The sequence below is a fragment of the Typopeltis vanoorti genome, chromosome 2 (genome assembly GCF_054136105.1).
Source record: "Typopeltis vanoorti isolate ZY-2024b chromosome 2, IOZ_Tvanoo_1.0, whole genome shotgun sequence".
Lineage (NCBI taxonomy): Eukaryota > Metazoa > Arthropoda > Arachnida > Uropygi > Thelyphonidae > Typopeltis > Typopeltis vanoorti.
In genome coordinates, this window is record NC_143550.1 from 134068405 (window position 1) to 134096164 (window position 27760).

General features: G+C 37.1%; 1 protein-coding gene across 1 annotated transcript in view; it reads left to right on the forward strand.

The window, feature by feature from the left end:
• LRP1 (LDL receptor protein 1) overlaps positions 1 to 27760 on the forward strand; it is a 1646373-nt gene that overhangs the window by 664597 nt on the left and 954016 nt on the right. Inside the window, exon 42 of the mRNA XM_090402369.1 lies at positions 10410 to 10534. Coding sequence (XP_090258495.1) covers positions 10410 to 10534 — 125 coding nt within the window. The remainder of the gene's footprint in view (positions 1 to 10409; positions 10535 to 27760) is intronic.

The window sequence follows — 27760 nt, forward strand, 5'->3', positions numbered from 1 at the left end:
ACTGAATAAACTTATATCAAAAACTGGAGACCACAGATATGAGAGTTCTGAGAAAGATTAGAACAGTGAATGAACAGATGGAATCAGTGGCAGTGTCATATTAAAAATGATATTAGGAAAGAACTTGATATTGTTAACATTCAGGAAGGTGCAAGCAGAGACTATCTGAGGTGGTATAGTCACTTAAACTGGGCGAGAAAGAAGGTTAGCAAAACAGGTGTTCTTTGGCAAGATAGCAGAAAAAAGACAAGAGGAGGACCTAGATCTACATGGATTGATACAGTAAAAAGGCCCTTAGAAATCAGAAATTGAGATCTGATAATACTGGACTCTTGATAGATAGTTGATTAATTTGGAGGAAAACTATTGATAGGTAGTTAGTAAAGATACAATTTTTTTTTATTTGGGTCTATCATAGTATCATATACAACTCCTGAGGATATGTGTCAGGAATTTGATGATGATAATAAAAATATCCCTGAGCTCAGTACACTTGATCAGATTTTATCTGATTCCATTAATATACTTTTTTTTTAAATTTCTACAAAATACAGCTGATCCTTGAACAACATGGGTTTCAACTGAGCAGGTCCACTTTCAGGTCCACCGATTTTTTTCAATAAATATACTGGAAATTTCTTTTGAGATTTGCGAAAATTTGAAAAAAAACTCAAAGACAAATTGCTTAGTTTAGAAATATTGTAAAAATTAAGAAAAGTTTGGTATGTCCTGAGTGCATAAAATATATGTAAATACTAGCCTTTGTTATCATTTACTGCCAATAGCCGACAATAAAATAGCCGACTACCCAGCATTTCCTCCAAATCAAGACAGAAAAAATATAATTATCAACTCTGAAATAGGGAAACATGAGAAAAAAAGCCTAGAAAACCCTGAAATCTTGAGATCATTAGCCCTTTCAAAAATAATGGAATATGGACCTGACTCAATAAAGATCTACACAGATGGCTCCAAAAATCCAAATGGCAATTCTGGGAGTGGCGTACTGATCTCTGGCTCTCATAATATAGAACTAAAAACAACTAACAGTATTGGATGCAACTCGCACCATGCAGAATTAATAGTCATTAACACAGCACTGCAATATTTGGACAAACAAAACCCGAAGGAGTTTATATTTTTCACATATTCCTTAGCAGCCCTTCAAGCTATTAAGAACTGCTACACTAGCCATCAAGAAATACTTAGAGACATAGCAAAAAACATAAACAAACTACATAAGGATTCCGAAGTAATCTTCCAGTGGATCCCATCCCATGTGGGATTAAAGGTAAACGAAACTGTAGATGAAGTAGCAAAAATGGCCGCAACATCAAGTGATACCACAGATTTCGATCTTTTTAAAACCACCCAAAATGAAAACATAAAAAGAACAATTCTTCAGGACATGACTCACCACTGGTACTCAGCAGAAAATCCAGGAGCTACCATCAACTCCAAGTTTAATCGCAGTGCCACTACCATGATCTCTCGCCTCAAGACCGGCCACACAAGACCAATCAAGTTTAGCAATGGCATAAGTCTTCCCCACCTGCAGAATCTGTAACATCGAGGAAGCATCACCAATGCATTTGTTAAACTGTATGAATATTTCCAAATGTGAACTCTGTAACAACCCAGAAAAGGTGTTGTATAAAATACATGAACTTGATCTCTATGATCTGGTGTAATAATACCATTTGGGTGGGGGGGGGGGAATCATTTATTGCCCATAAAATATGTGATTGTTTTTGGAAATACTAGTGGTGGTTGGCGGTAGATGGCGTTGGTGTAGTTGCGGTCAGTCAGTGGATTGAGTGGCAGAGACAGACCTGTAGAACAGGTACCCTCCCTCAATAATAATTATTATTATTAGACATATTTTTCGATAGGTAACATGCACCCCAACATTTTTACCACTCCTTTTGATGTATAGATAATGTGCATGCGCTAACTAGCAGTAGGGTTAGGAAGTACAGACATTGAACGGAGGAATTCTTTAAAAGCGCCTTGCTTGTAACAGTGGTCGATTTTTTACATTATTCCGTACATCTTGTTTTAAAATATTTCATAAAGTAAATCATTATATGTTTATATTTTGTTATTAGATCTGAATTACCCATGGAAGACAGAAGTACTTCTCGGAGAAAATCCTATACAGCGCAGTTCAAGCTTGAAGTGGTAGAAGTAGCAAAGGTAAAAGGGAATTGTGAAGCTAGTAATTGTTCAGTGTTGGAGAAAGTAGTGTTTGTGAATGGCAAAAGCTGAAACAGTCCTGAAATGTTTACATATGAGGAAACGTGCTATGAGGTTTAGAAGGTGCTTGTGGCCAACCATAGAAGAAAAAACTGTTTGATTGGGTTGTTAGTGAAAGAGCTAAAGGTATGAGAATATCTACTGTCCGTGTGTTGCAGGAATCGAAAAGAATTGCGCAAAACAATAATATAAAAGATTTCAAGGTCTACCTGTCTTGGGTTTTTGGATTTATGAAGAGAAACAATTTAACTGTGCGCTCCTCCACTAGTGTCGGACAAAATTTGCCCTGCGACTGGGAAACGAAAGTAGCTAAATTTTGTTTGTTTCTGAGAGAAAACTTGTGTAGAGTTGATGCTTGTCACTTTGGGAATATGGATGAGATTCCTATAAGTTTTGACATGCCTAGTTCTAGGACTGTGAATCTGAAGGGAGCAAAAGAGGTTTCGTTACTACGATAGGCACGAAAGGTCTAACTTTACTGTGGTTCTCTGCATAACTGCAGATGGTTCCAAACTGTCACCGATGGTGATTTTCAAAAGAAAGACTGTTCCAAAAGATTGTCATCCAAAGATATTATTGTTACTGCTAATGATAAAAGTTGGATAAATTCCAAGGTTATGAAATTTTGGTTGGAGAATGTGTGGCGAAAGAGAAAAATGGCATTTTTCAACCCGAAATCTTTGTTAGTGTTGGATTCGTGTAGGGCACACACAACAGCAGTACAATTGTAAGTTCCAAATTGGCCATCATTCCAGGTTTGACGGTATGACGGAATGATGGCCGTCATTCCGTCATAACAAAAAAACTCCAACCTCTTGATCTTGCAGTAAATAAACTATTCAAAGACAATTTGCAGGCTAAGTGAGAAGACTGGATGATGAATAGCATCCATGAATATAACAAAGCAGGGCAGATGAAAAGAATGTCGTATAAAGATATAGTTATGTGAATTGTAGAAAGTTGGGCTGCTGTAAGTGAAAACTGTGTTAGAAATGGTTGCATTAAAGCATAAGGGAATGCGGTGGTGTCTGTGAAGAATTTTTTAGATTTGAATAGTGTAATGTTCAATTAATATTAAGTAATATTTCTACCTTAGTTTTGTTATTACATTTGATTTACCTCTCTTACTTTTTAAATGTACACCGCACATGTTCATTTTTAACGAATTTAGACTTTTTTGTATAGATAACATGCACATTATCTATCGAAAAATACGGTAATAATAAAATATACACAAATCTAATAGTCATACCCCTAAGTTATGCGGTAGGTGGGACCAACAAAAAGCGCGTAAGTCGAATTCGCGTAACTCGGGTATAATTTTGCATACAAACATACAAAATATTAGTTAATTGGGACCAAAGGTTTACAAAAACACCTATTTTTTATTAAAGAAATATAATCATAATTGTAGTTTTTCGTACATAAAAAAAAGTTATTTCGATGTCAATGGTTTCATAAAATCTAATAGATTCGTCTGACGGCATAATGTCTTTTTCTTGTCATGCAAAATTTCTTCATAGCAAGCTAATGATTTTTTTATTCCTTACCTTGTGGCTACAGTTCGTTTCTCGTTAGAATCTATGTCCTCCAAAATCTGTAAACCTTTCTTTTACGATTGTTCTTACTGTGGATTCCTGTAGATCAAACTTCTTTGCTAGCTCATAAATTTTCATTTCGCCTTCAAAATCCTTCATAATGTTGAGTTTTGTTTCCAAAGTAAATGTTTTTCTTTTCTTGCTAGCTGTAGAAGATTCGGACTTGCTTCCTTTGGACGACATTATTATTTTTTATGTGATAAAATTTTTATCAAGAGCATAACATTAAACAATCGCAAGGTTTGTAGACTATAAAAATCGTGTATGAATGGAGACTGCACGAAACACGTCAGTGCTTGTTCACAGCATGCGCGACACTGGCGAATGCGGCCGTCGCCGGAAAGATACGACTAGTGGTGAGACGTGAAGCGGGACGGGAATACGTACACATATGAAACCGCGTAACTCCCGATTCACGTAAGTTGGGGTGTGACTGTATAAAAAGTTAAAATTTATTAACACTTAAACACACAGACAGTACATGGTACCATTCACAGTGAAGAGAAATAAACAAGCATAAAGATGCAGTATTAAATCATGACTGCATAAAATTAACTCATTAATTAGTTAAATTTAATTAATTAGCATCAAATAAAGATTTCATAACAATTCATTCATTAGTGTATAGGCTAGGCTACCATAATGCAATCATATTGCTGCCTGCTGCTTTATCAATGCATGAATCGTTATGGCCTGTAAATAAATATGAATTTCTTTTTCACATTATCTTTTCATTTTTGATGTCTAGTGTTAGTAATATGTATAACATGTACATTGTTTTGTATAATAGAAGACAATATCGATGTAAGTACTGATAGACAGACAATTTACCTTGTATACAGACCACATAAATACAGTACTACTGTAAATGTATTTTCTCCTCCTTATGATTTTCTTAATAACGTTTTCTTTTCTCTAGCTTACTTTATTGTAAGAATACAGTATATGATACTTATAACATACAAAATACATAGAATGATGAATAACAAAATGTATTAATCAGCTGTTTATGTTATTTGTAAGGCTTCCAGTCAACAGTAGTATTAAGTTTTTCAGGTTTCAAAAGTTATACATGGATTTTCAAAACTGTGTGTGTGTGGGGGGGTCATCACTTCTAATCTCCCCCCTCCCCCACATTGTTCAAGGGTCAACTGTACTAACTTTTATATATAAATTTATATATATTTCTTTTGAAGAGAAATTCATTTTTATTAATTGATCATACTGTTATTTAAATTAAGGGGATATTAAATCCCATATCGTTTCAAAACCGAATAAGAAACTCAAAGATCGGAATCAAAGAGTTTCATGCCGAATATAGCATATAGTATAGTAAACTATAAAAGTATTGGCGACTACTAGCATAAGCTAAAGTACGTAGTACAAACTAGGCAACTTGTAGCAAAGGTGGGTAAATCTCTGATCACTATTCTTAGTATTTCCCATAATGTAAAACACATCTCCTAGAAGTGTAAAATCATATTACACATATTACTGAGAAGCTCCTTTCTGGAAGCAGGAAACTCCTCTCTCAAGCAACGTGGATCCGGGCAGTCTCTCTGACGGTGACTCTGGACTGGGTGGCCTCCTCTCTGACAGCAATTCTGGAACTGGGACCCCTTCTGCTCGCTTCAGTCCCTTTTTATTAGGCCTCCTCTGAGACCTCGCATGAAGTTTGGCAACCCCCAAAGAATCAGTATGAGTCTTTCATCTTAAGTTTCAAGTTCGGCACACCTTTTGTTCTTCTCCGCTTTCTTTTCATTGTAAGGTGCAAATGTAAAAAGACATTGTCATAGGTTTTGCATATTTTATGAAAAGATGTAACATAAATGATGAAATATGTTCTATAAATGATTTCTTCTAGTAAGTCATCAAATAAAGAGAGAGCAATAGTTGATAAAGGTGATGTAGATGTCCTGCAGGATGATTTAAATAAATTGACATTATGGGTCGTTTCCCATGTCTTCTGTCGGTTTGGATTTCGTTGAGACTTGAAAGTAATATGTGTTTCCCTATGTCAAGTGACTACCATGATGATAGGTATCCTAGTGGTGGGGCTGCCACCTTAAGACAACTAGGCTTGTCTTTTTAGTAGATAGTGGAAACTACAGTTTGAGAGGAAAGAGTCCCCCCCCCTTTGCCCTCGAGTTGCTCTAATAGCACTGGGGGGGTGGGGAAGGGAGGAGTAAGAAGTAAGAGAGAGTAGAGGGGAAAGAAGAGTAGAAGCCCAGTCTCCAGATATGATATACCAAGTGTATATTGTATGAAGTAGGATCAGGTCTAGCTTGGGTATCTCAGGTTTGCCATGACGAGACTCACCAGTGTGAGGCCCTGAGAAATTACACCAGAAACTTACAAAATACCTTGAATGATATGATAACAATGAAAGAATTAAAGGACAACCTAAATAAAATAAAAAATGGCAAATCAGCAGGAGAAGATGGGATAAACTCTGAACTGTATAAATTTGCTGGAAAAAAATTTCATCAAAGATTACTAAAATTTTTAAATAAAATATATACAAATGGACAAATACGAACAGAATGGAATACAAGCATAGTAATACCTATATTTAAAAAAGGGGATAAAACAAAACCTGCAGAGGTATTAGTTTATTGAATACATGCTACAAAATATATAGTAGAGTACTTAATGAAAAACTAAAAATATACAGTGAAAAAATATTATTAGAATGCCAAAATGGATTTAGAAAAGGATGCTCTACAATGGATGCAGCTTTCTGTTTAAAACTAGTTATAGGAAAAAGAAGAGACTTTAATTTGGAAACTCATCTTTTGTTTATAGATTACGAAAAAGCATTTGACAAAGTAAAAAGATATATACTGTTTGATATACAGTCATCCCCTTGACTTATGTCCGGGTTCCGTTCAATCAGGCAGGACGTAAGTCGATACATTAAATCAACAGAGTTATAGGGGTTTTAGTGACTTAACAGTAATAAGTATACTGTCATTTTAATTCTTAAACCTTATTATAAAACTTTACTGTGTGTTATTGCCACTATTAAACAGGAAAACATTCACCCAAATCTTCCCCCACAATCACATCTTCTTTACCTTCCCTGTGTGAACAATTAGGCTGTGGCTCTTCTGGTGTAACCTTTGTTTTTTTTTATTAAAATGACCAATGTGCTTTGCTTATTCCTCTTCTTTTCATCATAAATTTGTTCATAGCAAGCAAATGCATCATGATCTTTCGTTTCTATTATTAATACGTTCGCTGCCACGCTACTCGGGCATAGTTTGTTACCATACGCCAAGCATTTTCACTTCTTCAAAGTCAGTACGGGTAATCTCATTGCTGTCGGTAAGCGTCGTACGAGTATATTCATAGTTGGCTTGTGAGGCTCATATACCATCTACGAGTATACACACTTTCGCTGCTAGCTCCGCACGCTAAGCATTTTTACTTCTTCAAGGTCAATACAGGTAATTTCGTTGCTGGCAGTATGCGTCATACGAGTATATTGATAGTTGGCTTGTGATGCTCATATACCAACTATAAGTATACTCATAGTTGGCAGTGAGCGTGTTAAGTAGCGTTCAACACTGGGGTTCATGTCTTCAGCCATTTTGAGGACATCGCTAACTGCAGAGAACACTTCTGCAAGACCCTTTACTGCAGATAGTTTTAACTACCTCTTCCTGTTTCTCTTTTCCCCCTCTTCCTTTTATCGTTTTTTCCTCTTCTGCAACAGTTGTTGCAGAAGAGAAGACCAATTCTTCGTTGGTCAACTCTTCAGGGTAAACTTTCTGTGAGTTGAATTATGTCATCATCATTCACTTCGAGATTCAGATTGTTTGCCACCCACTATTACTAACCTTTCTAATGTCTTTTTCCATATGCCACTCATACATTGAGAGGTCACTTCGTCCCAAGTCACAGCAATGTTTTTAATAGCATGATAAATATTGAATGTTTTCCAGAATTGCATGAGAGTCTGGTCATTTCCTTCAGTAGCAGAAATGGTTTATGAAAAAGTTCTCCGTAGATAATAAGCCTTAAACCCTGCAAGAACTCCCTGATCTATCGGTTGGATCAATGAAGTAGTGTTTGGAGGAAGAAACATGACCTTGAACTTGGTGAAGATCACCGCTATAAGACGTATAGGATGGATGACCTGGAGCATTATCTAGAATAAAATTTTAAATTCTACACTTTCTTTCACATAATAGCTTTTTATTTCACTCGCATAACAGTTAATTAAGGCATCCTCAATTTTTGAGTCATCCAACTTTTTATTGCTCCGAAAATGAAATTAGGAATATGTTTCCTAATGTTTTTGAAGATTTGTGGATTCTCATTGTGCCATAATACAAATGGTTTCAGTTTATATCCAGCCACATTACCCATGACAGAATCATAATACGGGCATTAAGAGCTTTGAAACTAGGTATAGATTTTAGTTTTTTGTCGATGCATGTCCGTTCGGTCATTTTTTTCCGAAACAAAGATGTCTCATCCATATTAAATATTTGCTGTGGCAAATAATTCTTCTCCGTAATAATTTTATCCAATTTTTCTACAAACTCCTTGGCAGCCTTCTCAGCACTTGCAGATTCCATACATTTTCACATTATGCAGAGCAAAACGCTGCTTGAATCTCAGGAACCAACCGGAATAAGCATTGAATTCATAGTCATAATTGGGTTCTGCTTTCTCCTTCAAATGTTGAAGAGACTTAGTGGTTTAGTAGTTATGGTAACATGTAAACCGAATGGCGAATACCCAACAACAGAAACAAATACTAAAATATAAGCCAATTGGAAAGAGAAGTCAGGGTAGACCTCAAAAAAGGATATTGGATGGATAATGAGACCGGAACAGACATACAGTCTATACCCGTAATTAGTATTATGATGATGATGACATTGTGGGCAAAGGATAATGCAAGATCAATTTAATGTTGCAAAATGTAAGGTTATGCACTTCAGGTTGAAAAGGGTGCATATGCTGTTGTATCATATTGATGGCATTGGACTGCAGAAAATATGAGGCTAGTAGCCTGGCTGAGAGATAGACACAGAGTAGTACATGGTGGAGTGGAATCAAAGAGAATGATAGTGACTAGTGGAATACCTCAGGGTTCAGTTCTGTGGCCACTACTCTTTAATTTGTATATCAATGATATAGGGAAAGATTTAAGAGGTGGGAGAGGGGGGGGATACTCAGTTTTTGGCTGATGATGCAAAACTGGGAAGAGCAGTAGTCGATAAAGATGATGTAGATATCCTGCAGGATGATTTAAATAATTGGCATTGTGGGCAAAGGATAATGATTGTCATCTTAATGTTGCAAAATGTAAGGTTATGCCCTTTGAAAAGATTGCATATGGTGTAACATATTGATGGTATTGGATTGCAGGAAATTGATGAGACTAGGGACTTCAGGGATTACGTGGATGTTGAAAAACATGCTAACAAGTAAAGATAGGGAATTTATTATCCTTCTTTATAAGGCTATGATTCAACCACATCTTGACTACTGTGCAGAGATTTGGTCACCTGGGTTTCTTGGGGACTAGGAGGTGATAGAGGGAATTCAGAGATGAGTGACCAAGATGGTGACAGATCTGTGGAATCCTCCCTATGAGGATAGGTTGAAAGTTTGTGGGTTACAAAGGTTTAGTTGTTAAGAGATATGATAGAAACATTTCAGATATTAAAGGGATTTTATAAAATTGATCCAATTGAAAATTTTCAGTATATGACCAAATAGAGAACTAGGGGTCATCCATGGAAGTTGTGTAAGAGTGTGGTTAGTAGGGGGAATGCACACCAGATTTTTTGTGTGGAGAGTGAGTGAATGAGTGAAATGGATTGCCAAAATTCATTGTGAGTTCCCTGACAGAGAATGGATTCAAGAAGAATTATGATAGGATTTGTGTGTATAATGAAATATAAATTCCCCTTGATGAGTCTCAAGACTCCATGGAGATGAAATAAAATAATAATAATTAAGTCATCACAATAATTCAGCACAAATAACATCTGAGAAATATAAGAGGAACTTGTTTGAATAAGAACTATTATTATCATTAATTATCAACAATTAATTTCATTACAAATAATTGTAATGAAATTATTATTATTATTATTACTTGACACCTCCAAGGAGTCCAAAGACTCATTGAGGGAGGGCATCTACTCTACAACTCTCTATCTCCACCACCTACAAACTACACCATCACAAACATCCAAGCCCACGGTGGGATTCGAACCCGCAGCCTTTTGGCTGGAAAGCAGATACGCTAACTCACTCGACCAACCAGGTCGCCAATTAATTAATTGCCAGCAATTACAGGTAATACATATATTAAAGGTAATAATATACAGGTAAGATAAATTACAGCTAATACAACAAATTAATTGTTGTATTAGCTATAATTTATCTTACCTGTATAGTTTGCATAGAACATGTTGTGTGCTCTTATAAAAATTGTTTAATGAAGATAAAACATGGGAAGAAGTATTTAAAAAATTATGAAAACATTAATGATTATATTTATTCCCTTCTGGTTTTGTTTGTTTTCAGAATCAAAGATGATGGTTCTATTATGAAGGCCAATAAAAATAATGCATTAGATCACATTGTTCTTCAAAAAAATCTTGAAGATTCGATTAAAGATCTGCAAGTGTTTCATAAGAGACCTATTTTTGGTAAGGATTTTGTGTTCACCTTAGGAGATTGGATATTCGGTATACTGAAATTTATATAAAAATATATGAATTTGTTTTGCAATGATATATGCTGGAGATGGCAGGAATTGAGTTATTTGAGAGGGGAAAAACTTTAAACATTATAAAAATTATTTTTTCTTAATCTTGTGTGTTCAGCTGTGTATCTTAGATGATTAGATGTTTTCAAACAGCAAATCTAAGATATATCTTAGATTTGCTGTTTGTTATTGACCAGATCTTTGTTTTCATTTGTCTCTTTATGGCACCAATGCAAAGCAGAACAATGGTGCCCAGGTCATCATTGTTTAAAGAATTGAATCAAAGGGATTTTGTGCAGTGCAATGTCTGCGAAATGTATGTATGCATTACCAAAGACAGCTGGAATTTGGTTTGAAAGCGATAATGATGAGAAAGTGTGCCAAAAATGCTATGAGGGCAAGGATCAAAATTGTGTCTCAGGTTGTGAGATTAAAGTATTGGTAAGGACGGAACTCAGAATATGATTGAAAATGTGTGTGATGTAATATCAGATAGGATTGAGAGTGATAATAAATGTGACATGATTGAGAGAGTAAAAGTATTGCACTAAAGAATAGTATGACTGATACTCATAATATGTGTATCAGTCTATATGTGTATCAGTCATACTATTATAGTACTCATAGTATGAAATACTCATAGTATCAGTAAAAAATGAAGAGTTGGCTGCAATGAGGGGAGATAGCTCTGTTGTGAAGTCATATACAGGTGAAGTGGTAGCTGGAGTGAGTTCAGAAATGTCTGGTGAGTGGGTCAGCTGTTAACAGATGAAAGAAGTGTAAGATAAGATAAATGAGGGCTTGATCAAGAGAGAAAGAAAAATCAAGCAGTGAGTGTTGTTGTATGGTGATTCAGTCATAACAGATGTGATCGACGAGAGTTTGATAAAATTGTGCTTTCTGGATGCGAAAATTAACGATGTTAGTGACGCCATTAGAGCACAAAAGTGTAGGGTGAAAGAAATGATCCTAGTGGCTGGAACAAATGATTTAAAGGAGAAAAGTGTGGCATGAGAGAGGACATGAAAGATTTATTGGAAGTAGCAAAAGAAAAGAGTGAGAGATGTTGAAAGTTTTTTCACTTGGTTAGACTACAAATTATATATTTAGTTTAATCCTTTATCAAAGTGTAAGCAAAAACAAAGTTTGCGCTTGAAATATCTTTAGGACTGGGGCAACTCTCATCAATAATAATAATAACTCGTGGCAAAGGTGGACTGACTTCACATCACTTGCCTTAGTATCCCATAATACAAAGCACATCTCCTTGTGGATGTATAATGCTTTGAGGTGTGACACATTTTTGCAACTCGTATATGGAAATATGACTTCTGCATTGCTTCAACCTTGGTATCACCTTTGGGTCTATCTCCCACCCGAAGAGACCTCAATAAAGGACGAAATCAGTTTGGGTAGTGACCCTTCTGCCTAGCATTATACATGTTTACAAGGAGATGTGTTTTGCATTATGGGATACTAAGGCAAGTGATGTTGAAGTGAGTCCACCTTTGCCACGAGTTGCCCCAGTCCTGAAGATACTTCAGGCACGAACTTTGTTTGCTTACACTTGGATAAAGGATTAAACTAAATATATAATTTAAAAGAGTGAGAGAATTAAGGTAGTGAGTCGGTGACCACGGTATGACAGAGTAGAGCTGAGGAGGAGGGCCATAATAGCGAATAACTCAATACATTGGTTATGGAAGAGGAGGAGTGGTGTGGAGTTTGTGGATGTGTGGTGTGAGTTTGATGGGCGAAAGGACTTATATAAGAAGGATGGTTTGCATCTGAATAGATTTGGTATTCAGATACTGTGAAAAGTATTATTGAATGAAGTGAATGTGGATGTATAGAATCAGGAAACTAGAGCTTTTAGAGGGGGGGGGGGCTGCTGATTGGATACGGAGACATGTGAGGCAGTTGCATGTAAGAATGTGCATAATATGTCTAAGTTAGTACTACTGGTAACAAACTAGAATGGGACGGTAAGTATCATGCGTCACGATAGCAGTGAGCCTAGGGGGCTTTTGCACTTTGTGTGTACTAATGCCAGGAGCATTTGGAACAAGTAGGAAGAATTTTTGGCATTGGTTGGCTCATCCTGGCCAAAGGTTATTGGCATTAGTGAGACATGGCTAACAGAAGTTGATATAGTTAGTGGGATAAAAGGTGAAGGATATATATAGTGTGTTTAAGGAGGATAGAGAAAAAAGAATGGGAGGAGGAGGAGGAGTGTTATTGATGATAGTAGATGAAAACTGCAACCAAAGAGAGTAGAAGTTCAACTGCAGTCCAGTGAAAATTGCACATAAAATAGCTATCTGGTGTGAGACTGAGGCTAGCAGAACAAAATGTACAGTTGGATGCTTCTATAAACTAGAGGATGGAAAAGATAATGGAGATAATATGCATCAAAAAAATAGACTCAATGAATGGAGGACAGGTAATTATTATGGGTCATTTCAACTATGGGAACATAAATTGGAAGGAGGAGAGGTCATACAGTAGGAAGGAAATGGAATTTATGCAGTTACTAAGGGATATTACCTGAGACAGCATGTGATGGAATATTCTAGGGGTTCGAGAGTGCTTGATCTAGTAATTGCATCTGAGAATTAGCAAACTACAGCTATAATGAATATGACCACGTTACCACCAATATGGTCTTGACCTGGGGGGAGGTGGTTAATTGTGTAAAATTTTCAGTTAAGATGGGGTATATATGGAAATACAGAGTTCGAGTAATTCTTGAACTCTGTTGTGATTGTATGCAAGTATGACAAGCTTAGGAGATCACTTGGATCGGTGCCATGGCATGTTAAAATGCAAGAGCTGGATGTTAATATGGTAAAGAAGTGTTTGAGGGAGGTAATGGCAGACTCTATACCTAGAGTCAGGAGAAGAAATGAAGTGGGAGTTAAATGGATGAATATCATTATTAAGCTGGATCCTTTCTTTTAGGCTTGCACGGTGATCCGAATGCATTTTTGGAAATTATGGAGACAACTACCGTGTTTGAATAAAAACTTTAGTTTAATATTACTAAAATTTTACAATTCGACGTTTCGACCTTTATGTCAAGGTCATCTTCTGGAGCATACAAATATACACAAGAAACAAGCTATACTACAATCATACTGGTTCGTTAAAGACACTGACTAACTGCTACCACAATTGTTGGCCTGACCTCTGGTGAAAAAAAAAAAAAAATAAATAAATAAAATAAAATAAATAAAAAAAAAAATTATACATCAACGCTAGAGTCCTATTATTTGTGTTGTCTACTATATACATATATTAACATCATTCCAGCCAGTTGGAGTGGAATGGTTTCTAATACTAGCGGATTGGTTACAGTCCTGACTTATGTTGAATCTTTCATATTAGGTTGGCTGAATGTGTGCCATCCAGATCCTTGGAATTTTCATACCATCTTTATTGTTGATATTTGGGTGGTTTATCAGGATTTCGCAGGATTCTTTAAATTTTCTTTCGTACCATGTTTTTGTGCGGTGTAAGGAGCAGGTGCTTTTCCAGTTGATTTGGTGTAAGGTGTTAAGTGCATGGTCTGAGAGGCCTGCTTCACCATAATGGTTATATTTAATGTGTCTAATGTGTTCTTTCTTGCGTATAGGGATTGTCCGTCCTGTTTCACCAATGTACGGTAAGTTACAGGTGCAGCGGATGCAATAGACTCCAGGATGTGCTAATGGGAGGAGAGGATCCTTAGAGGAGCTGAATATGGTTTTAAGTTTAGTGGGTGGTTTAAAGGTGGCATTGAGGTTATAATGTTGTAGGATTCTGTTGATTTTTTCTGATAACCCTTTAATGTATGGGATGGCTATGGTTTTACTGTAATCTAGATTCGTTTTTGTTGTGGTTTTATAGAGTATTTTATTGACAGTATTTTTGTTATAGCCATTGTTTATGAATGTGTCACTAATGATTTTTAGTTCTTGTTTCAGGGCTTGCTGGTTAGAGGAAATAGTTGTGGCTCTGTTTTTAAGGGTGTTTATGACTCCATATTTTTGTGCTGGGTGGTGGTACGAATTCGCATGTATGTATTGGCCCGTGTGTGTTGGTTTTCGGTAGACTGTGAAGGATAGACTGCCTGAAGGAAGACGTGTAACTAGTGTGTCTATGAACGGGAGCGAATTTTGGTTTTCGATTTCGATGGTAAATTGTATGCGTTCGTGTTGTTTGTTTAGGTGGCTGAGGAATGTGTTTAGCGTTTGTCGCCCGTGCGGCCAGATCGCGAACACGTCGTCAACGTATCTGAGCCAGATTGTCGGTCGAAGCGTGGCGGAATCAAGAGCCCTTTGCTCAAAGGTTTCCATGTAGAAGTTCGCGATTGGGGAGGGGGGGGAAATAATGGTGACCCCATGGCTGTACCTTCCTTTTGTAGGTAGAATTTGTTTTGCCACACAAAGTAACCGGACTTTTAGTACGTGGGCAAAGAGGGCCGTAACGTCGGGCGGAAATTTGTTCAGTAGTAGGAGAATTGTGTCATTGATGGAGACATTAGTGAAAAGGGCAGAAACGTCAAAACTGACTAATAAGTCGTCTTTGTCGAGTGTTATGTTTTTGATTTTGTTTATAAAGTGTTGTGTGTTTTTTATGTAGGAGGGGGGGGATGACTTACCAACTCCTTGATGTTGCCGCTAATTTCTTGGCTAGGTGGTAATTGGGACTGTCTATTCCTTCCACTATTGGTCGAAGGGGCACATTTTGTTTGTGTATTTTTGGAACCCCATATATTCTGGGGGGGAAGGCGTAGTGGGGTTTGAGTTTTTTAACTGTGTCTGGTGGCCAAGAAGTGACGGACTTTAGTAGTTTTTCTGTTTTGTCCTTTATCCTTTTTGTTGGGTTATAATTTACCATTTTATATGTGTTGTTATCGGCTACTAGTTGGTCCATTTGCAGTATGTATGTTGACCTGTCAAGGACAACACTGGCACTGCCTTTATCAGCTTTCGTTATTATTATTATGTATATAATAACGAATATTTATTATGTATATAATAATAACGAAAGCTGATAAAGGCAGTGCCACTGTTGTCCTTGACAGGTCAACATACATACTGCAAATGAACCATCTAGTAGCCGATAACAACACATATAAAATGGTAAATTATAACCCAACAAAAAGGATAAAGGACAAAACAGAAAAACTACTAAAGTCCGTCACTTCTTGGCCACCAGACACAGTTAAAAAACTCAAACCCCACTATGCCCCCCCCCCCCCCCAGAATATATGAGGTTACGAAAATACACAAACAAAAGTGCCCCTTCGACCAATAGTGGAAGGAATAGACAGTCCCAGTTACCACCTAGCCAAGAAATTAGCGGCAACACTCAAGGAGTTGGTAGGTCATTCCCCCTCCTACATAAAAAACACACAACACTTTATAAACAAAATCAAAAACATAACACTCGACAAAGACGACTTATTAGTCAGTTTTGACGTTTCTGCCCTTTTCACTAATGTCTCCATCAATGACACAATTCTCCTACTACAGAACAAATATCCGCCCGACGTTACGGCCCTCTTTGCCCACGTACTAAAGTCTGGTTACTTCGTGTGGCAAAACAAATTCTGCCTACAAAAGGAAGGTACAGCCATGGGCTCACCATTATCCCCCCAATCGTGAACTTCTACATGGAAACCTTTGAGCAAAGGGCTCTTGATTCCGCCACGCTTCGACCGACAATCTGGCTCAGATACGTTGACGACGTGTTCGCGATCTGGCTGCACGGGCGACAAACGCTAAACACATTCCTCAGCCACCTAAATAAACAACACGAACGCATACAATTTACCATCGAAATCGAAAACCAAAATTCGCTCCCGTTCCTAGACACACTAGTTACACGTCTTCCTTCAGGCAGTCTATCCTTCACAGTCTACCGAAAACCGACACACACGGGCCAATACACACATGCGAATTCATACCACCACCCAGCACAAAAATATGGAGTCTTAAACACCCTTAAAAACAGAGCCACAACTATTTGCTCTAACCAGAAAGCCCTGAAACAAGAACTGAAAATCATTAGTGACACATTCATAAACAATGGCTATAACAAAAATACTGTCAATAAAATACTCTATAAAACCAAAACAATAAACGAATCTAGATTACAGTAAAACCATAGTCATCCCATACATTAAAGGGTTATCAGAAAAATTCAACAGAATCCTACAACATTATAACCTCAATGCCACCTTTAAACCACCCACTAAACTTAAAACCATATTCAGCTCCTCTAAGGATCCTCTCCTCCCATTAGCACATCCTGGAGTCTATTGCATCTGCTGCACCTGTAACTTACCGTACATTGGTGAAACAGGACGGACAATCCCTATACGCAAGAAAGAACACATTAGACACATTAAATATAACCATTATGGTGAAGCAGGCCTCTCAGACCATGCACTGAACACCTTACACCAAATCAACTGGAAAAGCACCTGCTCCTTACATCGCACAAAAACATGGTACGAAAGAAAATTTAAAGAATCCTGCGAAATAAATCCTGATAAACCACCCAAATATCAACAATAAAGATGGTATGAAAATTCCAAGGATCTGGATGGCACACATTCAGCCAACCTAATATGAAAGATTCAACATAAGTCAGGACTCTAGCCAATCTGTTAGTATTAGAAACCATTCCACTCCAACTGGCTGGATTGATGTTAATATATGTATATAGTAGACAACACAAATAATAGGACTCTAGCGTTGATGTATAATTTTTATTTTATTTTATTTAATTTATTTATTTATTTATTTATTTATTTATTTATTTTATTTTATTTTATTTTATTTATTTATTTTATTTTTTTCACCAGAGGTCAGGCCACCAATTGTTGTAGTGGTTAGTCAGTGTCTTTTACGAACCAGTATGATTGTAGTATAGCTTGTTTCTTGTGTATATTTGTACACTCCAGAAGATGACCTTGACATAAAGGTCGAAACGTCGAATTGTAAAATTTTAGTAATATTAAACTAAAGTTTTTATTCAAACACGGTAGTTGTCTCCATAATTTCCAAAAATGCATTATTAAGCTGGAGTTGCAAAAAAATAAAAATAAAACATCTGGAGGGATTTTAAGGTGAAAGATGACCTGCAGGCACATGCCAGAAGGGTAATCAATCTGGTAAGAAAGGCAAAAGCAGATTTTGAAAGGAAGTTTAGCTATGCAGGCTAAAGAGAATCCCAAATAGTTTTTTCTATATGCTGCAAAGAATGTGTATGGCAGAATTATTTTAATGAATCTGATGGTAGGGAGGGAACTGAATCAGTCAAAATAATAGAATTACTAAGTGAACACTTTGCAAGAGTATATCATCTAGGTAGCAATATTGCAGGAACGAGAAAGCCATAGACTAATATCGGAATTGAGGTAAATGAAATGGAAGTGCATAGCATATTACAGAACCTTAATATGAATACAGCTGTGGGATTGGATAGTATACCAGCTCATATTTTACTTATAGCTGCGAGGGAACTGTCAGTGCCCTTGACCCTATTGTTTATTCTGAGTCTTAGTTCGGGGTTAGGCCCGAGGGGGGGATAGAGAAAGAGGGGAAAATAGTTCCATTGTATAAAGGAGGCTACTAGACTGATGTAACAAATTACCGACCCATCAGCATATCAGGAATTTCAGGAGTTGTTGTCAAAGTATTGGAGAAGTTGGTCAAGAGCAAATACAAAGGATGGATAGATGAAAATGGGATACTGTATGTGGGGTGGGGGGGCAGCATGGTTTTGTGAAGGGTAGGTCATGCCTCAATCACTTGCCCGTATTTTATAATACAATGACAGCTGAGTTGGATAAAGGTAACGAGTTTGCAGTGATACTGCTGGACTTGCAAGGCCTTGGACAGGATACTGTATGGAAACTGCAGCACATGAGGATGGATATAGGGTTGGTAAGATGGAGGATGGTTGATGGAGAGATATCAGAGAGTAGTTTATTCAGTAGTAGACTCCAAAAGAAGGCCTGTGACTAGTGATGTACTACAGGGTTCTGTTCTTGGACTGCTACTGTTTAATTTGTTCATTAATGATATAGTAAAGGATCTTAGAGTACTCAGCTGTTCAGTTTTGCCAATGATGCAAAGTTGGATAGAGCAATAGTTAATACAGATGATGTCAAAATTTTGCAGGATGATTTGGATAGATTCACAGACTGAGCAAAGGAGAGTGGATGGCAGTTTAATGTTGCAAAGTGTGAGGTTATGTATTTTGGGCTGAATAGATTACCACCTGTATACCACATTGGTGGAACTCCACTCCAGGAAATTGATGAAGCCAGTGACTTCGGAGTATTAGTGAATAGGGAATTAAAGTTTAAGAGGCACATAGAAAAAGTGGCTGAAACAGTTCATGAGATCAATAGTTACTGAACAATACTTTGACAAGCAGAGATAAGCAGGTTATTGTTCCTCTTTATTGAGCCTTAATAAGATCCCATCTTGACTACTGTGCACAGATCTGGGTGGCAGGGTTTCTTGGTGATGTTGTGGAGGAGGTGGAGAGGATCCAGATGCAAGTTACCAAGATGGTAACTGGTCTATGGAATGAACCTTGCGAGAACAAGTTGAAGATTTGTGGATTACAAAAAATGATTGATAGGCAGAAAAGGGATGATGTGATTGAGACACTCATATTTCAATTTATATCATATGAGACAGGATTAATGCAATGGTAAATTTTCAGAATAGGTCTTGTGGTGGAAGAACTATGTGCCATCCATGGAAACTGATTAAGAGTGTTAGAACTAGGTTTTTTGCTTGGAGAGTAGTGAATGAGTGGAATAGGTTGCCAGTGTTGTGGGTGCCATGATTGTGAATGAGCTTAAAGCAAAGTATGATAGATACTGAGCAAAATTTGGATAGTTCTTGACATGATGTTTAAGGCTTCCTTCTATGAGTGTAAGGACTCCTTGCAGTTGCCCCTAATAATAGTAATAATTTATGAGACATAGCAAAATTTGGAACCATTCATATATTTAGAAGCTTTGAACTGAAGTGTCAGTGGAAGTGAGTACTTCCTTATGAGGGAGGTAAACATACTGATTCCTAGGTCAGTGTGCTTCCTCTGATCTTTTGATACGACATCAGAAAAATGTTCAGTATCCTTGATCCTCATAATTCCTTTGATCCAGATAGTATCCTTTCAGTTGTAATAAGAGCTTGTTCTCCAGAATTAATGTCCATCTTATGTTGCATTTGCAAGCTGCCCTATTTATCTGGCATCTATCCAACAGCATGAAAGCCAGCATTTATTTAGCACACTGTTCCTAAAAAATGAGATAAAAATCTCTCTCTCTCTCTCTGATCTCCTCATGCCTGAGGACTTGTGACCATCCTGATGATGCTTCATTTCTTTCTCCCCTGTGCTTCTCTTATTGCTTGTTCTAGTTTAAGTCCAGTGATTCTTGATATTTGGTCAATTCACCTGTTGGGGGTTTTTCCCACACGGTTTACCCTGGATAATTATTTTTTCCAGTCAGTTGTCTTCCCTTCTACATATGTGTCCAAAATATTGCACTATTTCCTTGTCAATTATGTTTATCAGTCTTGTGTGGATATTCAGTTCTTCTAGGATACTTTTGTTTGTTCGTTTTTTTTCTGTCCAAGACACTCTTAACAATCTTCTCCAGCACCAGAGCTTGAACACCTCAATTCTTCTTCTGTCATCTTTTGTCATTGTCCAAGACTCAGAAGCATAGAGGAAGATTGAAAAAACTGAGCTTTCTACAAGCTTAATTTTGGTCTTTTTGGAGATGTGCCTACTTTCCAGATCTTAGTTAAATCAGTCATTGCTTTCTAAGCTAGTGCTGTTCTTCTTCTGATCTCTTTTTTCCATCCATCGTTTTTTGTTATTATCAAGTTAGTTGAAATTGTCAACAATTTCAATTCCTTCTATATCTATATCCTCTGCATTGTTTAAAACCATTCTTTTGGTTTTATCTTGATTTATTCGTAAACCATGGCTTAAGCTTTCCCATTCTAATTGATTTATGATGGATTTTAATTCCTGTTCATTTGTTGCTGTTACCACTGTGCCATCTGTGTATCGTAGGTTACTGATTGTTCGGCCACCTAATTTAATGCCTCCATTCCACTTTTCTAGAGTGGAATGGAGGCATTATAGTTTTTCATTATAGTTTCATTATAGTTTCGCTGTAAAGGTTGAATAGTAATGGTGAGAGTATGCATCCTTGTCTTGATCCTTTTTCAAGTTGGAATGCAGGGGACACTGAGTTTTCAATTCTTACTGTTGCTCGATTTCCTTGATATAAGTTCTTCATGAGGGTTACTAGATGGTTTGGTATTCCTGATTCTTGCATGATATCCCATAAAATATCCCACCTCATACAGGCCTTGGAGTAATCTATAAAGCATAGATAAAGGCTTAAGTTGAATTCCCTTGTTTTTTCAATTATTTGTCTGATGTTAAATATATGATTTCTAGTTCCTTTACTGAATCCTGCTTGTTCTTCTGAGATCTGATTGGCTATAAAACTTTGTAATCTTTCCTTAATAATGTATAGTAAAATCTTGCTGGTATGTGAGTTAAGGGCAATGGTTCGCTAGTTTTCATATTTGTTGTGATTGTCTTTTTTGTAGATTGAGATAATGTTGGAACTAGTCCAGTCATTTGGCCAACTTCCAATCTTCCAGAATTTGTTGCATAAATCACATATCCAATTGACTGCATTCTATCCAAGGTTTTTCGGCATTTCAGCTGGTATTGAATCAGGACCCAGAGCTTTCTTATCCCTCAATTTTTTGATCGCTTGTTCTGTTTCACTTTTGAGGATCTCCAGTTCCATTTCCATGTTTTCCACAGCCCCTTCGTCTTCTTGTTGAATAGCTGGGTCCTTATAAAGCTCGGCTCAATACTCTTTCCATCTTCTGGCTATGTCATTAGTGTCATTTAACATCTTGCTGTTTTACTCTGCAATTATATTAAATTTGGTTTTGAATTTTTTGGTTATATCCTTAACCACCTTGAATAAATCTGTTGTTTCATTAAAGTTGGAGTGTCTTTCTATTTCTTTACAGATGTTTTGGATATAGCTATTTTTATCTTTTTGACAAGATTTTTTAATAGCTTTATTCAGGCTCAAGTAATTTAGATTTTGCCAATCTGTGGTTTTAATTTGTTTCCTTTTTTTTAATTAGTTCTAGGGTTTCTTTTGTAATCCATGGACTACCATTTTTTTTTTTTTTTTGGCTGCAGATTTTACAGTGGTTTGTTTTAGGTGTGTCCAACATGATTCAATGCTTTGTTCGTGAGGTGTACTTTTTTTGTTTCTTGAGCTCTGCTTCAATGTCCATTGTAAATTTGTTGTCCATTTCTGAAAAGTCATATCTTTTGTTGCTGTTGTTCTTGTTTGCTTTCAGATGGATCTTTAAATTAGAGATTAATAATTGATGGTCTGATCCACAGTCTGCAATTGGCAGTGTTTTGGTGTTATTGATTAGTGTCTTCTGTCGATTAAAATGTATTCGATTTTCTTACTTCGATTCCCAGGTGCTACTCATGTGTATAGTTTCCTCTTGTGCTGTTTGTACATAGTGTTAGTGATTGCTAATTCCCTTTCAATGCAGAACTCCAGCAGTTTTTCTCCTCGTTTGTTTCTAATTCCCAGTCCATATTTTCCATTGATTCCATTTAAGTGATCCATGTGCATTGAATCCCACCTTAGCATTGAAGTCCCCTAGAACTATTCAAATATCCTTTCTTGGTATTGTGTCCATTTTCATTTAGGCCTTTGGAGAATTTCTCACTTCATCTTCTGCATTTGGTGTGGGTGCATAAACTTGAATCAGCATTGTTGGAATTGAATTGGTGTTTAATCTTACTGTTATGATTCTGTCACTGACTAGGTTGTATCCTTTTACTGCTTTACTTATGTTTTTATTAACAATGATGGCAACTTCCTTTTCACTGTTATGGTCTGGACCAGAGAAAAACACCTTGCTTCGCTTATGTGTTGTAAGATGACCATGTTCTTTCCAGTGAGTTTCAGCCAACCCTAAGATTAGTATCTTATTGTCTTCCATTTTGTTCTGTATTATGTCTAGTTTCCCAGGTTGCAGGAGTCCTCTGATGTTCCACATTCCTATCTTGAAGGTCTTTCTGAGAGTTATTTTATGATGATCTGATTTGGGATTTTGTGGCTGGGATTGTCATCAGTCTTGTTGACGTCATTATTCCTCAGCCTAATCAAATTTGGTCTTTGTTGCACATTCCTTTCCCCTCCGTGCTTAGAGGTACCGCTTTGGTGTGTCGGGCTGGTGGCTACCCCTCTGTTATAAGTCTGCATCATCATCATAAAGATTATCGTGGGATAATAGTAAAGTGGTTTCCTGTTGCCTTCTCTACTGCAGTATCCTGGCCAGAGAGAGAGAGAGATATGAACAATTCGTCATAGCCCAAGGATATCATGTTGGAGTCAAGTCAGTCCTCTGGATCTCTGCCTCTTGTAGTATATATACTACAAGAGGTTAATACTAGTAGTGCTGCTTCCCATTACTAGGTATGTTAGTGGTTAGTTGAAAAGAGAAGGAAACACCCTAGCCCTCGCATACTCTAATAGCTCCGGGAAGAATGGAGAATCTCCTCCTGGAGTTAGTAAGAGAGACAAGAGATAGATAGATAGAAAGCTTAAAGTAAAGAACCCTCATTAGGAGGGATGTTAGTATGAGGGTAGAAGCAGTAAGTGGAAGAATAAGAGAAAAGCATGACCAAAAGCTTGAAGTAGATCATACTTAGCTCTGGGACCCCGGGTTAGCCATGCCTGTGTCTGCAAGCTGCAAGCCCCATGGCTGTATTTTGCTGTGATGAATCACCAGTTACTTGGTGATTTGTCCTTACCCACCTTTGGATACAAGTCATGGAAAGATTTGGAGATTCTCATGTTTTTGTTATTTTTGAGGCATTTATCTGAGTCCAGCATTGCAGGCTTTCTCTTCTTCCTATCATTTGTGAGTGGATTGCTAGTTTCTTCTTTGGTTGTTTATTTTATGTCATAGTAGATGGTTTCTTCACACTTATTTTTCATCAGTGTTAGTGTACTCCAAGGCTCTATACTCTTGCACACTCTCTCTCTCTCTCCATTCTTTATCCACAGATTGATTATGCTAATAAAATTTATCAGAATTGGAAGCTTGTGGGGAAATAGATAATTTTATCAGCACCTCCATTCTTTGTCTTGTATGTGGAAACTAAAAGTTCTGTGATACATATTGCAGACACTCATAAATTGGCAATCATTGTTTAAGTCTGCAGACATTACCACATCTTGTTATAGCTGAAAAACTAGAATTCTTCTAAACAGCCCTCCCTGTGGGACACCTGTTTGTGGTGGAGGGTATCGGTACCTCCCAGTGATGGTACTGGTCCTTTTCATTCTTCCTCTTTTTCTTGTTTTTCTTCCCATATTCTTCCAGACCACCACTACTGGGATCCAATGCCCTGCCACTGTGTGGTGTTGTGACTTGCGGACATTGGGAAAGGGGGATCATTGTAATCTTGCACTACTTTGACCTCTGCTTCGGCAAGATGAGCAGTCCTGGATTGCCCGAACAGGATCAGTTAGCTAGTGGGCTTACCTGCAAGGATCTACAGTGTTGCAGCAAATCTCTCACCCCGTGGTCTGGAGTCAGGACCCTATGCTTGCTGTGGCAGAGTAGTTCTGGTGTTTGTCATTGCTTGCTGGTCAATGGACATCCATATGTGGCTCTATAGTGTGTGTGTGTGGCATTGAACCAAAAACTCATGAGCATGAATTTTTCATCCTCAAATGTTTCAGAGGCCCCTAACAAGGTCCCAAACAAGTACTGGTTTTGTAGATTCAGTATTTGGTAACAGAAGTAAGAAACAACAGATACTTGATATTAATACAAATGTACCAGTGTTTCTGATCATCCATGCAACAGATGAAAAGCAAATAGGAAAAATATCAACCTTCTTTATTCACAAGGACAAATTTTCAAAGGACTTACAGATCTCGAAAAACTGTTAAGAAATTACATTCTGGGGATATCTTTGTGGAATCAACATGACAGCAACATTCTGAAAACTGTGGCAGTAACCTCAGTGGGTGTAATACCAATCACAGTAACACCTCATAAAACACTCACTTGTAGAGGAGTGATACTAGAATGGGATCTCCCTGATGTTCCTGATGAAGATATGTTCAGAGCTTAAAGATTAGGGTGATGACAGGTGTGAGTGAATCCTGATATTTAGGGACGGTTGCATGATTCTGACCAGGAACATCATCCTTACTTTTGATACACCCAAGCCTCCAACATCTGTCAAAGCAGGGTATCTCAACTTTCCTGTTAGAATGTACATCCCTAATATACTAAGATGCTTTAAATGTCAGAAATATGGGCATGCTCAAACTGTTTATTGTGGCTATACGTCCTGTGCCCGATGTGGTAGTGAAGTGCATGATATCTTGCTCTGGAAAGAAAGCTGTATATGTCAACTGTCAGAGAGATCACTCAGCTTACTCTTATGCATGTACGAAGTGGAAAGATGAAAAAGAAATACAAAAATATTAAAATAGAACAAAATATTACAGGATGCAGAAAGGAAGCTAGACAACACTACACCTCTTCTTGAGATCCTCTTAAGCCGAGAAGGTGGTAGCAAAGAAAATGTCAACAGCATCTCAAACTCATATGTTCATTCTGCCGTTTTATAATTTTATCATACCTGAACTTTATCACCAGGATTGCTTCTCTGTTGAGTGCATCAATTGCATTACCTACGGTAATTGCATTACCTACAGTCTCACTCTAGAAAAAAACTCCAAAAATCGTTCCATTTGATGAGAACCCCACTTGTCAAAAAATTTTGTCAAGGATATCACTTAAAGATAAACCACCAGACATCCCCACAGAACAAATGGATAACTTGGTATCTGCTGAAAGTAAATTAAACTTGCCAACTCACACTGACACATTGGATGTATTGAATATTTTACCAGAGGAATAGATGGACACTGCCCTAAATATAGTCCATGCTTCTAAATATCAGTTGATAAATGACATAGATAAGGCCTCAGCCTTCCGTAAACTGGACACGTCCACAAAGTCTTTTACAATAGAACTGTCATGGGTTTTGCCAGAATATCGATGATATAAATATTTTACTGCAGAAACACAAACGTTGCTGTTTCTACATGCAGGAAACATATTTAAGACCCAATGCAAACCATATGTTAAGGAATTTCACTGTTGTACACAAAGACAGAATTGGAGGTGATCCTGATTGTGGAGGAGTGGCTATCCTAATGGGCACTCATACTCCTTTCCATCATGTCCTGCTTAACACTTCTCTGAAGGCAGTAATCATTCACTTATCCTTGAAATTTCTTATTACAGCATGTTCCATTTATTTATTATATATTACATATTGAGTTAAATGAAATCAATCTTGCTAACCTTATCCTGCAACTGCCTGAACACATACTTCTTTTGGGTGACTTTAATGAGCACAATACTGTGTGGGGTAGTGCCAACACAAATGGACAAGGTTGTATCATTGAACAAATCCTTGACAATAACAATCTCTCTCTCTCTTTGAATAATAGACTCAAAACTTTCTTTCATATGTGCCTTTCCACTCATATTCTGCCATTTTTTTGTAGTGCTCATGTGTGGGATATCAAAGACAATGTCTACGGAAGTGATAATTTTTTTGCTATTTGCACAATGTCTTCATACTAACGTTGTTCTCCTACACAGATGCACATATGGAAAATGGACCAGGCTCACCGGAATACTTTTTTCCCATCTTGCAAAATTTATGCTGATACAGTCAGTCAAATACTATCAGTGAAGCAGTAAAGTACATAACAGACTGCATTGACCAACAGCCACAATTCCAAAAACATCACTCATTTTTCACCCTGAATGCCAGCAGCCAAAAAAAAAAAGATCAACAGAGAACGTGGTGTATATTTCATAGATTCCCCACCAAATCAAACTTCATAGCTTTTAAGAATGCTCAGGCCAAAGCATGGTGTGTGAGACGTCACAGTCAAAAACAATCTTGGACTCAGTTTAGCTCATCAGTCAAACAACCAGTGCAAAAATTGCACTGGTTGTTTGACCATGAAAGCTAGATACCGAACACATTGTTTGTCTACCTTGGATCATAATAGATGTGTTGTTGCTGTTCTCAAAACTATTTCAGACACTTTGGGATAAAACTTTGCCTGAATCTCGGCAACAGCTTCATATCTTCCTGAATTTTTAATATTCTTATTATCAGTGCTTTTTTTCTGGTGGTATGCAGTACTGGTACCTTTTTTCTTGAGTTTTTAAAAATTTGCGATTTATTGACAGCAAAATGTATTATAAATATTCCGGTAGATGGTACTGTGTTCACAAATTGAATTTTCAGTTTTGATTACTCATAATTTGGTACCCTGTTTTCCTGTTTTTTAGTTTGGTATGCAACCAGAAACAGGAAGCTGTGTTCACTTCCGATTGCTTCCAATATCAGTTTATCTTTTATATATTCAATCTGCAATAGGCAGGTGTTCATGTGAGTTTTGAATTAATCTAAGTTAAATCAGTTCAATCATTGTTCAAAATGAGTAAAATAAGTAGTTACTTTAACCAATGAGTAAAAAAAGGAAGGCTGAAGAAGCAGAAATTGTGGAATCTACCTCTGATGCTGTAAAACAGAAAACTAGCACCGAAAATATATTTGGTGAAGAGGATCACGAAACTAAGACCGAAGATCCATGTGGTCAAAAGGAAGCAGATTTTGATAATGATTGGCCTGAATGTTGGACACTTTTGCAAGAAAATGACTTCTGCAAGAGAAACGAGTGGCTATATGTCAAGAATAAAATGCTGGGCTGTGAAGAGTGTCATGATGTCGGAAGTCTTGCCGTCGATAAACATATGGGAAAGAAAATTTCAGTGGAGTGGGAAAATGGTAAAATCAGTCATTTTGGAGAATCTCATAAACAACAGTTAATGTCATTAAGAAAAAAGATTTATGATTATAAAGAGAGTGCAGCTCACAAAGTGTGCCAAAAAATAAAATCTGAAAGAAAAAAACAAAACATTAGAGAAAGTTTTCCTAAATACTTTGTCTCATAATAAATATG